Source organism: Nicotiana sylvestris, chromosome 1 (assembly GCF_000393655.2).
Source record: "Nicotiana sylvestris chromosome 1, ASM39365v2, whole genome shotgun sequence".
NCBI classification, from domain to species: domain Eukaryota; kingdom Viridiplantae; phylum Streptophyta; class Magnoliopsida; order Solanales; family Solanaceae; genus Nicotiana; species Nicotiana sylvestris.
This window is the reverse complement of record NC_091057.1, coordinates 52,716,916-52,732,616: the sequence shown is the minus strand read 5'-3', so window position 1 is coordinate 52,732,616 and position 15,701 is coordinate 52,716,916. Positions and strand designations below refer to the sequence as shown.

General features: G+C 37.0%; 2 protein-coding genes across 2 annotated transcripts; both read left to right on the top strand.

Moving 5' to 3' along the window:
- Positions 1-8,000: 8,000 nt before the first annotated feature.
- LOC138870084 (uncharacterized) lies at positions 8,001-9,716 on the top strand. Its single transcript, XM_070147657.1, has 2 exons — positions 8,001-8,054; positions 8,847-9,716. Exons 1-2 carry the CDS (start codon positions 8,001-8,003, stop codon positions 9,714-9,716), a joined length of 924 nt encoding a protein of 307 aa, XP_070003758.1.
- A 5,044-nt stretch (positions 9,717-14,760) lies between these two features.
- On the top strand, positions 14,761-15,597 carry LOC138870083 (uncharacterized). The gene has a single exon (XM_070147651.1). It carries the CDS (start codon positions 14,761-14,763, stop codon positions 15,595-15,597), a length of 837 nt encoding a protein of 278 aa, XP_070003752.1.
- The last annotated feature ends 104 nt before the right edge of the window (positions 15,598-15,701 follow it).

Here is a 15,701-nt window from a genome sequence, read left to right as displayed (position 1 = left end):
TCCTCTTTGTCATCAAAACACTACTTCCTCCAATGATTATGTTTAACCCCTTTGAATCTAGACAGTTGTTAACTTAGGGGGTTGTTTGGTATAATGGTGAGATAAACAAGGATATCCCATGAGATTATCTATAACCATACATGAGATAAATGCAACTCCAAATTTTATCCTTATTCCTTGTAAGAGTTGCAGTAGTAGTCAATCAAAGTTCAAATCAATCAACAAACTGTCCTCAATCTCACTAAAACTAACTGGGCCGGTTATTACAAAATTTTCGGGAGAAATTCAAAAATAGCCAGATTTATAAGTTGTCATTCAAATATAGGCATAGTTTCAAAAGTAATTGAAATTTAGTCATTTTTCATGTAAAGATAAATCTGAACGAAAATACTGTTTAAAATCTGAAAAATTACTCTAGTATAATATACTGGAAGAACTCCAATATAATATACTGGAGTTCCAATATATTATACCGGTCCAACATAATATACTGGACTTTCTGCGTGTTGGAGTTCAGCATAATATGCTGGAAGTTCATACACAGGTGCATCGATCTCCAGTATATTATGCTGAAATTTTCTGTGTTGCAGCAAAATAGTGGCTATTTTTCAATGACTTTGAATACGCTGGCTATTTTTCAATGACCAGTCCGAAAACTGGCTAGTCCGTGCTATTTTTACAAAATTTTCGAGATTGCTTATCAAATTTCAACTATTTGACATTAACTTTAAAGATTTCGAAACTAAACTATAAATATTTAAATATTTCTCCTTGAAAAATCAAGTTAAATAACATTTTTAAATCCAAGTTAAAAAGTATATTAATATTGTAGTTGAAACGTAAATTTAATAAATAAAAAAAATCATGTCAAATTAGTTCATTAGATAGCCGCCTTCACGCAGCTAAAAATCTATCTATACTATATTAAAATCACGAAGCCCCTATCGAAATGTTATTCGCTTTTTTTACCCTTTAAAAATAAATTTCGCACTAGACAAAATAGTAAATTGATTATTTACCTAATATTTAGGATTCTTAAATCAACTAAAATTTTATTTATTAAATCTAACCTTATTTGAACTACTTAAAAGAGTCCTAATATTTAAGACTTCAAAATTCATTAAAATTTTGTAATATATAAATATTTCCTTTTTTGATTTATGTGACATAATGTTTGAAATATTAACGTGATTTAGAGTTGCAAGCTAAAAGGATTTACTTTTGTAAGTTAAAACCAAGTTAGGGTGGGTTTTTAGGTTGTACAAGTTTTATAAAATACTAGAGTCATGCCAAAAATAGGAGACAAGCATTTATACATCAATTCACGTATTTTCAAAACTTGCCTTTCTCTATTTTTTCCTCCAAACTTATTAATTTTTCAATAAGTATAATTCCTTTTATTTGTGGTGTGGATATACACATGTTCTTCCTAAGGCTTGGATATGGTAATATATTTTCAAAAATTATCCATCCATAGTATTTGAGATATGAAGGTACTTATGTATAGATTCTTTTTTGAAGAGCCAATAGATGGAAGGTAGATGTACAATTATTACTTCAAACATGTTTGTGCTTTAATTTTAAAATCGATTTCTTCAGAGTATGCTCCTTTAGATAATTTTTTTATATATGAAGTTGTTAAGTTCCTTGAGTTTAAAGGCCTCTTTTCTGGCAGGGAAGGTGATCATCTCGATGAAGAATTATTGGCAAGAGATTTAAAAAATATGTCGAAGCGTATTATGTTGTCAATAGGTAATTTTTCCTCATGATGTAGCAGACATGGAGTTAGTTTAATTTGTTCAAGGTCGGACACGTTCCTTTTCTTCTTTATGGTTCCAAATTTTTAATTGTCTTTTGCATATGACTTTATTATTTTGTAAATTGTATGTGTATAATCTCCCGTTTTTACACAATTATAAGGTGCAGGTGAAAGAAAACTATATAATGAAAAATAAATGGTTGATTCCATTATACAAAAATGGCCGGTCATATACAAAAAATTATCTCACAATTTTAATCTCCATTGGAGATAATTTATCAATGTTAATAAGATATTTCAGCATTAACTAATTAACTATCGATAATTATTGAGTAATAATTCTATCATATAATATAGACATATGTTTTTCGAGTATTCATGCCTTTTTAGTAAAATTCTATAATATGGTGGTATTCAATAAGATATGAGAGAAACTCTGTAGGATACAATTGCTTCATTTATTGCATTAACTAATTAAAATTAGTATTTATGATTTTCAGGAACTTAAGTTTTTCTTAAAATACTATTGTATAACTCAAATATATTTTTAAATAATATTAAAATTTGTATTCATTTATTTGAGATAAACATGCAACACATATTTAAAAATTATATTAGTATAATTATTATTATTTATCTATCTATCTGTACTATTATTAATTAACTTTTTCCTTCTTTAAAAATAAATTTTACATTAATGTTCTTATACATTATATCCGTAGTATCTTGAAGAGTTAAGAAAAAAATAATTTTTAGGGACTCCATGAACAAGAAACTCCTGATCCCTACTTTCTTGATTCTTTTATCTTTAACTTTTCTTTTAATATTTATTTTATAACTAAAATAAATTCTAATAATATTTATTTCTGTGAAATTAATAAATTTATATTTAAAAGTATTAGGTAGACGCGCATTACGCGTACCCTAAGACTGGTAAAAATAAAATGTTAACACGTCAGTAACAAAATTCATGATTAAAAGAGAATTTCAACTTGAAAATTGGTAAAACACATATTATATGTACTGACAAGTTTTAAAGTAATCCCCGAGAAAAACAAAAGAGTTTGTTTGTTAGCAGTGACAATTGACCACACTGCAATACACAAATAAATATCTTTGGCACGAAATAGAATACAATTTGAACATGAAAACGTGACTAAATTTGGTATAATTTGGACTAGTATCTACTGAATCTGAATCTGAATCTGAAACTGTTATGACCACTAACAAGAATTACTAGCTCGTGGCCCTTTCAATTCTAATGCTACCTACCAAAAATATGATTGATGTCCCATTTTGAATTATTGCTGGTTCACGTGTGAAAGATTGACCCTACACAAATAATGGAGAAGACTAATTCACAAAGTCATACATTTAATTCAAACATTCACTAAGTGAATCAAATAACTGAATGAATAATGATATTTCTTCATTGTTACGTATAAGCATACGTGCATCTAAATCATTGTATAATTTATATATATCGATTAGGGAAAGTAAACAGTGAATTTGAATAACTATTTATATAAAGATCCTAATATAAATAGTGTCATAACTATTTGCCGATCCAATGCTTCGGCAGCGGGTTCTTCCGAATTATGTATTTTCTATGTGGAGTATAGATTTTAATGTAAAAATCACAAAATTTAGCAAATATCAAATCGGAACCCATAATTTTATAGGTACAATGAGTTTAGAGCAAAAAATTTAAAAGTCGAACCCATCAAGTTAAAATCTAGGATCCATCTCTAATAACTATTTCCTCTGTTTTAATTTATGCGGTGTACTTTCTTTTTTTGGTCTATCCAAAAAAAAATGTTACATTTTAAATTTAACAATAATTTAACTTTAAACTTCTAATTTTAACCTTAATAAGATAGATTTATAGTCACACAAATATCTATAACAATTTTTGGACCACAAGTTGATTTTATTTTTTCTCTCTTAAATTTCATATTCAATTAGACGGAGGAGTGCATATATTTCTCTCTAAATTAAATAAAGATGGAACCCCACGAACAACGTTAGTAGTTAATTTTGTCATATATAGTGTGTAGAAGAAAATTGCAACAATTTCATATCAGAGAAAGTGAACGGTGGGCATGAGGCAACGAAAGGTTCTGTCGCACGGGAAGGAAGTTTATTGGTGGAAATTTTTCTAAACAAAATTCCAAACAGAGTACAACTGTGTTTTTTTCTGGGGAAGAATACGACTATTCAAACATGTTTTTTGTGTTGCAAAAAAAGAAAAGAAAAAAGAAGAAGACATTCTTGGAAGTTACTTCAAAAGATTTACTGAAGATTGTCGATCGTTTAATTTGATGTGAAATAGAAATACGATTATTACACGTCAACCTGTGATATAATTAATTATCCGTAGAATTAATTAAAAAAATGTATTTTAGATACAAAAAATGATGTATAATTTATATAAGGAAAAGGTTTAATTTTACCTTCCATTATACTATCAGCATAAAAATAGAATTTTTACATACATATACACTATTGGAAACCTTATTACGAAAAATATTCATGTTTTGGTATTTATCCGACCTAAACATATTTTAGTTATAAAATATATACAATCCACCTTAAAAGGCTCACAAATCCATTATTTGTACCTTCAATCAAGTGATTTAGTTACACCATTTTACTTACACTTATTATCAAACCATATCGTGTGAAACTAAGAAAACATATAATTCTAATCAAAAAGATATTTGTACTACACTCCGAAGTTTTTCAGTTACTTTTCTGTTGTTGATTTTAAAATTAATTTTTATTTTCGAAAACTATTTTTAAAATTACGAAGCAAACTCCACGTAATTAATAGTGTTGAATGCTGACAATGGAGATTAAGAAAAGGAACAAGAACATAAGACGTAAAAATTCAATTAAGGGCTATTGAAGATGATGTTTCACTGAAAACATAAATCTTTGCCAAATCATGAATTATTGACCTTTGAAATAACACTTTTTTCTGCCTCTACTTAGTTGATCTTTGTTTCTATTCTCTTGTGGCTCTAAGTAACTTTGATTGAAGCTGCTACTTTAGTAGAGTAATTAAAAGCAAAACAATACAAGAATACTTGGCCGCCCATCAATTTGACACTTGTAACATACAAAGGCTTGTCTTGTTCTTATCAATTTGGAAATATATCGTATTAGTTAGGGGTGGGCATATATCGGGTAAAACCGATAATCCGAACTGTTAATTCTTTATTGGGTTATCGGTATTGGGTTATTGGGTTAACGGTTCGGTAACGGGTTAAATTCTTTTTTTATTGGGTTATCGGTTTGGGCTCGGTTTGCATTTTTGTTATTGGGTAAAAATCGATAACCCAATAAGAATGATATAATTTACTAATTTACCCTTGAGTATATACTAGGGTTATTTATTTTCCTAATTCCCTCTTCACTCTTCAGTCTTCAGTCGTTTGTCTCTCAGTTCTCATTCTTGTTTCCGTCGCAGCCCCCAAGAGTCAAGACGCAAGACTCACCACCAGTTCTCCCCCAGACATCAGTACAGAAGTGGGAGCGTGCTTTTGTTAAGAAACAACAAAAGTTGGCAGTTTACACGTTCTGACAGTTTGATTTCTTTGTTTTGTATATTGCAAAATTTTTTAGTTGTTTTATCTTATCGGGTAAATCGATAACCGAACCGATAACGATATATAACCTATTAACCGATAATCGATAACCAATATCTTATCGGTTTGGTTATCGGGTTATGATATTTGTAAACCGATAACCGATAGGCAAAACCGATAATGTTCAGAACCGAACCGAACCGACCGATGCCCACCCCTAGTATTAGTAAAAGGAAACTTCGAAGAACCCTAATCCCGCTACGATGCCTTGTTTCGTTTTGTTTTAGTTTAATCTTTCAGTTGAGGTCGACGTTATCTTATGAGTGTCAACCACCTTAAAAGACACAAATTTCATACAACTAATTATATATTATACAACTTATCTACAACTTTCATACATTATTTCTACCCAATTATATACAACTACAATATCATACCACTTAAATACAGTTTTTATACAAATTTTATACAATATGTCTTTTGTATATTTTGTATCTGATTTATACATAGTAAAAATAAATTTCATACAACTAATTATATATTAAACAACTTATCTACAATTTATCTGCAACTTTCATACATTATTTCTACCTTGTTATATACAACTACAATATCATACAACTTAAATATAATTTTTATACAATATTGTTCAACTTTCATATAATATTTAAATAATATATATATATATATATATATATATATATATATATATATAAACAATATAATACGATTTTTCTACAATTATTACTACAACTTTACTACAATTTCTGCAGTATAATGTATGTTATTGTTTACCTCAAAATACGAGTAACAATTAAATTTGATTTGTAGTTTTAAAAATATGTGATTTAGTTCAATACCAATTAATAATCAAGAAATATGAAGTACAAGCGAAAGAAATAAGTGAATCAAACCAATGTAACTCAGCAGCAGTGACCTCGAGCTTAGTGACCTCGAGGTGAGTTTAGAACAATAAGAACAATTAAGCAAAAAAAGTAAAGTAAGAGCAGTAGAGCTAAAGGACAATTCTGATGAATAATAGGCAAAAAGTAGAGAGTATATTCTTTGCTCAATGATTAGATGCTGTTACAAATGATTGGAGTCCCTTTTATATAATAGGGGAATCCTAAATAAGGTATATTTCTATTTACAGTAAGGAATATTCTTGGTACAACTGTCTAACCGCCTAATATGGAATCGTACAATGCTATTTCGGGATTTGTGCCATGATCTTGGGGACGTGGCAGGGATCTAGCTCATTCTGTTGCAAATCCATAACTGTACTATTTTGGGGTCGAGCATACTTGGCCTTGGTACTCCTCGTACTCCTATCTCCCAGCATTTCACTCTGTCTTCGAGCTCGAGTCTGGTCCACCGGGCTTGAACTCGACCTCGCCCGGACATGGGCCTAGGATGGACCCTCGAGCCTATAAATCGGAGGCATATGATTTTGACCGTATATAGATAGTCCCCGTATTTCTTAGAGTAAGATGATAAGAAACGATTTGATCCTTGTTTTTCCGGAGTCTTTGACGTCCTTTCTGGTAGGCGCTCGAAGTGATTGAAATGTCCTGTCAGTCCATTTCCCCAAAACATTGAATGCCCGCCAGTGCTGGTCGGCCACTAATGCCGATGAACTGTCATTGTCCTTCTATAAATATGAGGCCATTCCTTTGAATAAAGAACTTTAATCTTTCATTACATCTTTTCCTTCTTCATCTCTTTCTCTAATTATCTATTTTCACCGCCTCTTTAAGCACCGAAAAATGCCAGATTCTTGTAAAAACAACACATTCCGACGCAGTCTGTATTCTTTAGCTTAAAATTATGGATAAAACATCTAAAACGGTCCCCAAAAGAGACAAAGCGTCGACTTCTTCTACCTCTCAGTCAGCCAAACTGGTGGTGCCACCGACTCCTGAAAAAATCACCCCGACCCTTAAGTAATTAAGAAAGACTTCAGTATTTAAAATTCCCCTGATGTCCCGGGCGATGCGAGCATGCATCTCAATATCTTAGTTTGATATCGAAGAAGAACCTCAAAGCAGTGAAGAAGGACTGCGGCTGGGGAGACGAGGACCTGGTTCAAATCCCGAGTCCCGAGGAAAGAATTACCACCCATGTGGAGGGGTTTTTAAGTGTTTATACTTACCTTTCACACTGGGTCCCCTCGATCCAGTGGTGATCGACTTCTGCAAAACATACGAAGTCACCCTCCGCCAGATTCACCCCTCTTTTTGGCGCATCGTGATCATGCTGCGCTACTTTTCCAAAAAGGCCGAGGGGTTGGAATTCACCCTCAACCACCTGATTCGATTGTATCGGCCCCAACTGTTTCGAGGGCTTGTCAAGTTGAAACGTCGCACAAAGAAAGCCTTCTTTTCTAGTAACGACAAAGCCAAGGATTGGAGCTGGATGAGCCGGTTCATCCGAGTAAGGACTTTGGATGTCATCCCTAGGGACAAAATGTCTTTCCCGGAGAGATGGAATTTTAATCGTAAGTGGAGTCCTTCTTCCCAATATCTTTATATACTCAACTTCCGCATCCCATAATAATATTTTTATCTTTACTGCAACTGTTGCTTAGACAACTCTCGCTGTCCCCAACCTCGAGGATTGGGTCCGAAAGTTGGCCGCCACCTCCTCGTATGATGAGTGCAAATGGCGTGATTTATCGAGGGGCAAATGGGAGGCCAATAATCATGGTAAGTGCTTTTCCCACGTTTCAAATACTTTTCATATATTGGTGGCATTGACTCATTCATATTTACTTATGTAGGCATCGGAGATATCTCTGAAATGAGGCTAGCCTCGCTTGGAGAATAGACCAAGTCTTCGATACCAAAATCGGGGAAGGACAACAAAAGAAAGAGGGTTTCGAAGCCTGAAGACCCTCAAGACAAGAAAACCCCTACTAGAAGACTACGGAAGAGATTTGCTCATGTGGACGCAGATTTGGCCCATGATTCCCCGGATGACAAAGAAAATGATGGTGAAGAGTCGGCGTTGGTGCCTCGAACCAGGAAACCAATCGAGGCTTCCAAGCCCTCCAAACTAGAGACCTCATCTCGTGGTGGGGGAACCCCAAAGAAATATTCGGGCAAGGCCCCCGTGTTCCCGGAGGTTGAGATCGTTCCTCCTCCTTCAACAAATATACCGGAAGGGGCTAGTGCGGAAACCCTCAAAGCTAATCATAATGCCCCGAGTGAAGAACTGGGGCCACCACGAAAAGTCATTCCCTTTCTCTACCATCTTATTCTGAGGAGGCAATCAAAGATGCTAACGCTCTTCCTACGCCCGATCCGAGCAAGGTCCTCGAGGAAGATCCCTTTCAGCGTTGCTTTGCTGGGGTCAAGGATACCACCAACCTTAACGATGCATCCACCATCTTCGAAGATGCTCAACATCTCCTTTCTCGGGTGAATACTAACTTTCATTGTTGTAATTTTTTCTTTCTTTCCTTTTCTTTGACTGACATATCTTCATTTCATATATAGGCTATTGTCAAGTTTAGAGCTGAGCTGAGCCAATGTGAGGCCGAGCTCTGGAAAGTTTCGAACGAAGAGAAGGCCCTGAGACTCCTCTGTAGCCAAAAGGAAGAGGAGCTTAAGGACCTCCGGGCTGAATTGGCCAAAGCTCAGACAAACCAGGCCGAGCTAGATGAGCAGGTAACTGCGACTTTAATAGAGTATGGTCTTCTTGGCCCTACTTCGGAGGCTAACACTTCGATATCTCAGTTGCAGCAGAAGTTGGAGATGATTGGGCAGCTCCGGGGCGAGATTGATCAAGTTAAGGCTGATTGCCATAGGTGGAAAAAGAACATGGATCAACTTGCTGCTAATAAGGAAGCTGTTATAGTCCAGCTGACCTCGGCTGAAACTCAACTCCGAGGCATTAAAGAGAAGGGTCTGGCCCAGTCCAAGAAAATCGAGGAGTTAGAGGTAGAGCTTTCTAGAGATCGTGCTGAAGCTGCACAAACTAAGGCTGAAGTTGAGAAGACGAAGGCCACGACTGATAAGACCATTTTTGTGTATTTAAGAGATGCCACAGCTGTTCAAGCGGAACTGAGGGAAGCTTCCGACCGGGGAAAATGGAGCAATAATTTGGCCAAGTGTCAAGCCCGGAGGGAGACTCTCGAAGAAATCGACGCCCGAGGGTTCGACCTCACTGAAGAGATAGCCGAAGCAAAGGCGCAGGGAACCGATGCCAGGTTCCTTGTCTCTTCAGATGAAGAAGATGCCATGAGTGGCTCCGAGGGCGGGGAAGGTGAGGAAGGTGTTCCTGAGGAGGAGGAGTCTCTCGAAGATAGAGCTGCCGAGGATGCGGTTCCCGAGGAAGCTGCTTCTGGGGATGTAACCCCAAAATAGATTATGTTCTCTTTTTTCTTTTTTGTGAAAGGGCCCCTTGTGGGAATTGTAAATATACTTTTGTAAAACACCCTGTGTGAACATAAAGAACCTTTTTGCTTTATCCTTATCTTGTGTTGAATTTCATTTTGCTCTCATTTGTGGAAAATTTTGATTGTACAACTCAAACGATTAGTCCGAGTATCGATTTGAACTTAGAACATAACAAACCCTTAGGTTTTTATTGATCAATATAACACCTTAAGGTTTCGTCAATCCTCGAGCTAAGTTTAAATGGATTCGATGTAAGCTTGGGATGTCGGGACTCTTGAGTCCGAGTTGAGTGAGAACGAGGTCTCGAACTCTATATTTGGCCCTTATGCTATTTTAGATCGGCCCTTGGGCTCTTTTATATTGTCCCTTAGGATCTTTAAGTTGGCCCTTAGGCTCTTATATATCGGCCCTTAGGCTCTTTAAGTTGGGCCAATTCGGCCTCTGAAATGGCTATATAATTTTTTCCTCTTTTCGGCTAAAAAACTTAGTGAAATTTAATTATGTCTTAGCATGTATTTTTTTGTACCCATTGGGTTTTTGAAGGTTTGACGAATCAGAACCTTTATTCATAATTTGTTTGTGTAAACATAATCGAATACTTCTTGAGGTTTTTTCTGAAGGCTAATGTTATTGAAGCGTTTAGATTATTTGAGGGCTGAATTTATCGAAGCCCTTAGATTATTCGAGGGTTGAATTTATCGAAGCCCTTTATATTTTACTTTTGCTGAGGGTAGCCTGATTTAACCGGGTTTGTCAAAGTGTTTGAAGGCCTTTAATTCATAGCAGAAGTCGGACGTCTCCGAGTCATATTATCACGTCCATAGCCTTTATATGACCGTGGTCTTTAATATGGCCGTAGCCTTCGGGTATGTCACTTAGACTTGTTTCCTGATAATCTTTCGAACTTGTTCGAAAAGTTAGTCCCCGAGTATATTGGCTTTGGCCTTTGTTTCAAGGGGATGCCTCTTTGAGGTCTTATGAGTCCGAGTTTTTGATGACTCCGTTGTGCTAACTGTTGATAACAATCCCTGAGTATTCGAGGGTTGCATTCATGATTTGGATCTTGAGCCATTTCCCATAGGATTATAAGTGTAGGGCTCGTATAATAGTAGAATTCTTTGAGACACAAAGTGTTTTTGATATTAACAGAATGCTTCTTCAAATAATGCATACATGTTTTGCTGTTAGGGCTCAACTATTCTATATGGACACGGTTCATCTGACCGTTTGGCCCATTACAAAGTTCTCCTATCGAGGTCCTCTTAGGCGTGAAGTATTTTCCTTGAAAATATAACCTCCGAGGGTGATGCCCCCCAGTATTCGAGGTTGATTGAAAAGAAGCCTTGGATACTATTGAGTTCTCCTTAGGTAACATATAGTTGTTGCCTTGTTAGAAACCTTGCCGGTAAAACCCATTTAGAACAAAATCCGATCTAAGGAAAAAAGAGTGCAACACATGCTTTAAAACCTAAGGCCTTCGTGCAAATAGGGTGTCTTTGATAGCTTCGATCGAAAATCTGCAATGAGTTAGTTTTAAACTCAAATGGACAAAAAGGATAAAGCCATACCTTAGTAGTAGTATCGTTTGAGTAGTGATACGTTCCAATTATTTGGCAGTTGTTCTCCTTCCATCGTGCTAAGTTTGGAAGATCCTTTGCCGACAACTCCGAGGACTCGGTACGGTCCTTCCCAATTCGGGCCTAGCTTCCCTTCATTTGGGTCTCGAGTATTGATGGTAACTTTCTGTAGAACTAAGTCCCCGATGCTGAAGTGTCGGAGGTTGGTCCTTCTATTGTAGTATCTTTCGATCCTTTGCTTTTGTGCGGCCTTTCGAACAAGTGCTGCTTCTCGTTTTTCATCTAGTAGCTCAAGGCTAGCATTTATGGCCTCGTGATTTGACTCTTCTGATGCATGTCAAAACCTAGCGCTGGGATCTCTGACTTAGACAGGGATAAGGGCCTCAGGGCCATAAACTAAAGAGAACAGAGTAGCCCATATGCTAGACTTTGATGTTGTTAGATATGCCCATAGGACCTCAGGTAGAACTTCTCTCCATTTTCCCTTCGCATCGTCCAACCTCTTCTTTAGGTTTTGAATTATGGTTTTGTTTGTGGATTCGGCTTGTCCATTTCCAGTTGGATGGTATGGTGTCAATAAAATCCTCTTTATTTTGTATGCCTCAAAGAACTCTATCATGTTGCTGCCGATAAATTGTTTTCCATTGTCACATACAATCTCGGTAGGTATCCCGAACCGACATATGATGTGGTCCCAAATGAAGTCAATAACTTCTTTTTCTCTGACCTTCTCGAAGTCTTGTGCTTCCACCCACTTTGAAAAATAATCAGTCATAAACAAAATAAATTTAGCTTTACTAGGGGCCATTGGTAATGGGCCGACTATATCCATTCCCCATTTCATGAAAGGCCACGGGGATATGACCGAATGGAGTTGTTTTCCGGGCTAATGGATCATCTGTGCAAATCACTGAAACTTATCATATTTATTGACAAATTCCTTGGTATCTTTTTCCATGCCATCCCAGTAGTAACCTGCTATGATAATTTTTACAAATCAGCTCTAGAGTGATTCCCATAAGTTCCTTCGTGGATTTCTTGAAGAACATAATCGATGTCTGATAACTAGGAATTCTAGCCTATTTTATGCTCCTTTTTGCTTAGGTTTTGGATTAAAAGTGTGTACAAGTATTCCCGAAAGCTAACTTATTGTGCTTGTTTGCAGTGTTTGGTCAGAAAGAGACAAGAAAGTCATAACCAGCTCATAAAGGCGTAAAACCTGTACAAGTTCAAAGCTGAGTCAAAGGCGCTGACAACAAAGAAATAGAAGCGGACGCGGAGGGCCCACAACTGAGGTGGTCTTAACTATGCTCTCAGCGGTAGTAAGATTCAGAGAGTCACTTTTTGAGCTTAACAGTCACCGCTGCCCGCGGTGAAATTGCGCTATAGCGGCATCATCTGACACGACCGCGATCCAATTCTCGCCCTCAGAGGAATTAAGAATCAGAGAACTATATTTTGGAGCTCAAATTGAAAGGCACAGTTCGCGATCATATTTTGCGATTCCGGTTGAAGGAGCGCTGAGGCGGGTGATTTTTCGCTCCCAGCAGACTTAAATTTAGATCCAGCTTAGAAGAGAAGAACCGCGGTCCACGCTTTATTTTGTGTGGCCGCAAAAGTCATAGCGCGGAGACGACCTATTTTCCGCTGTCAGCAGAATCTCCATAGGGGCAATTTTGTCCGAAAAATTTGGCTGTGTATAAATAGTTCTTTTTCAAATTTTTAGGGGATCTGTTGTTTTGTGGAGCATGTAAACAGTCGCTTTTTGCTTTTAGAGTAATTTTAGAACATCTTTAGCAATTAATCTTTGATTTTTACTCTTGTAATTACTTTTTATGGCTTATATTTCTTCTACATCTTTTATTTCTTCCTTGATTATGAGTAGCTAAACCTATTAGCTAGGGTTGTAGCCCAACCCTAGTATGGGTATTTAATTGGTCTTCAATTTTAGGGCTTAAATATTTATGGTTAATGTATAGTGGTATAGGGTTGGAGCCGATCACTTTTTGGTGCCGTTTCCGGGGAGCTAAACGGTATTGTCTATCTCTCTGACTAGTTTTGTGTCTTGTCTTTCTTTCCTTCTGTTTTACTAACTTGTGTGAGTTAATCGATTCATGTACAAAATAGCAAACAATGATCCTCTCGGAAATGTTATCCCAGGGGAGGAGGTAGATGATAATGGTGAAGATGAGGTGCCTCTAGTACCTCAAGTACAAAGAAGAGGCCGCTAGGCCAATGAAAATGTTCTAGACCCTCCCCCGCCTTCTCCAAGAGTCGCTCTTCGGGTGCTTCCAAATGAGGGTTGCACAAGTGAAATTGTCCCATCCCGATCTGGGCGGGAAATTTCTAAATTACAAATGTGATGTTGACTTTATTAGAGCAACGAATGTATTTCATAGGTGCTCCCCATCAGAATGCATATAAACATCTTAAAGGCTTTGTGGATACCTGCTGGGGAAGCAAACATACAAATATGTCAGAGGATGCATTGAGATTGAGATTGTTCCCTTTTTAACTTAGAGGGAAAACTTTGGACTGTTTCGAAAGACTTCCCAACCATTCCATCACTACATGTGATGAGTTGGCCGACAAGTTTATAGCTAAGGTTTTCTTGCCGGGTCATATGGCAACATTGAGAGATGAGATCTTGGCCTTCAAACAGGAACCTAATGAACCACTTCATGAGATCTGGGAGAGATATCGAAAAATGGTTAAAGAATGTCCGAACAATGACATGACTGAAGCAATGATCTAGCAAATATTCTACTGTGGCATTAACACGACTAATCAGTGTGTAGTGAACCAGCTAGCAGGGGAAATTTTATGAACACACCTTATGCTGAGGCATGTGAGATATTGGATGAGATGGCAGATACTTCCTCAGCTTGGCAAAGTCGAGCTAATGTGCCACAGGGTGATCCCACTGTCATTCACCTGCATAAAGAGCTCCACGACCATGGCCAGGCAATAGCAGAGTTAACTACAACAATGAACCAGTTGGCAAAAGCTCAATTGCAACAAGTTCAAGCGCCGAGACAAGTAAATGCTATGGAAGGTGTAAACATGTTGGTCAACAAGAGGCGACAAAGAGGTCAACGATGAACAAAGTGAAGAAGTTCTGTATGTGAACAACTACCAAGGACAAAGGAGCAATACTCCTAATAACAACAGTAGAGATACCAAGGAAACTGGGGGAATCAAAACCAATAGGGAAATAACAAATGGGGGAACAATAATCAGAATTGGGGAAACCAGAACAACCAGGGCAATTGGAGTGGCAACAACAATAATTGGGAGGAAACAACAATCAAGGGGATTAGAATACTGGAAATCAAGGGAATCAGGGGCAAGGCTTTCAAAGACCTCCGATGTATTAACAACCAAACAACCCGCCTCTATTTCCGTCCCAAGTTCCTAGCTCATCAAACAATGAGATGGGAAGGATCGAGATGATGATTGAACAAATGATGAAAAAGAATGCCGACTCTGATGCCAAGTTGGCATCCCATAATACTTCAATCCGAAACTTGGAGGTTCAACTTGGCCAGATTTTGCAATCTTTGAATACTCACCCTAAAGAGGCTTTACCTAGTGATATAGTAGTAAACCCGAAGGGTGGGAACAATACTAGGCATGCAATGGTGGTGATCACAAGAAGCGGTAGAGGTGGTGAAGTGAATACCTCCAAGCAAAAGGAATTTGTGAGTGATGCGGTTGAAATGCAAGATGATGATGTTCCTATAGTTGATGAGCAAGTGAGTGAAGAGAATTTGAATGCTGAAGCGAGAATTGATATTCATGATAATGAGGTGGAGACTCAAAATGATGTGAACCCGTCTAGGGAACACGTAATAGACATACCGGAAATGGTAGTGCCCAAGGCTAAGGCTCCCTTGACAAGGCCTCCTCTACCTTACCCTCAAAGACTTGCGAAGCAAAAGAATGAAAACCAATTCAAGAAGTTTATTGAGATGATAAAAAGCTTGTCGATCAATGTTCCTTTGGTGGAAGCTCTTGAGCAAATGTCGGGTTACGCCAAGTTTATGAAAGACTTGGTGACTATAAAGAGATCTATGGATTATGAGACCATCAAAATGACTCATCAAGTAAGTGCAATTGTGCACTCGATAGCTCCAAAGCTTGAATATCCCGACGCTTTCACCATTCCATGTACCATTGGGATTGCGAATTTTGCAAAGGCATTGTGTGATATGGGAGCAAGCATCAGTTTGATGCCTTACTATGTGTTCAAAACTTTGGGTATTAGATAACCGAGAGCTACTTCAATGAGATTGCAAATGGTAGATAGAATAATGAAGAGGCCGTTTGGTATTATTGATGATGTTCTTGTCCAAGTGGACAAGTTTATTTTGCC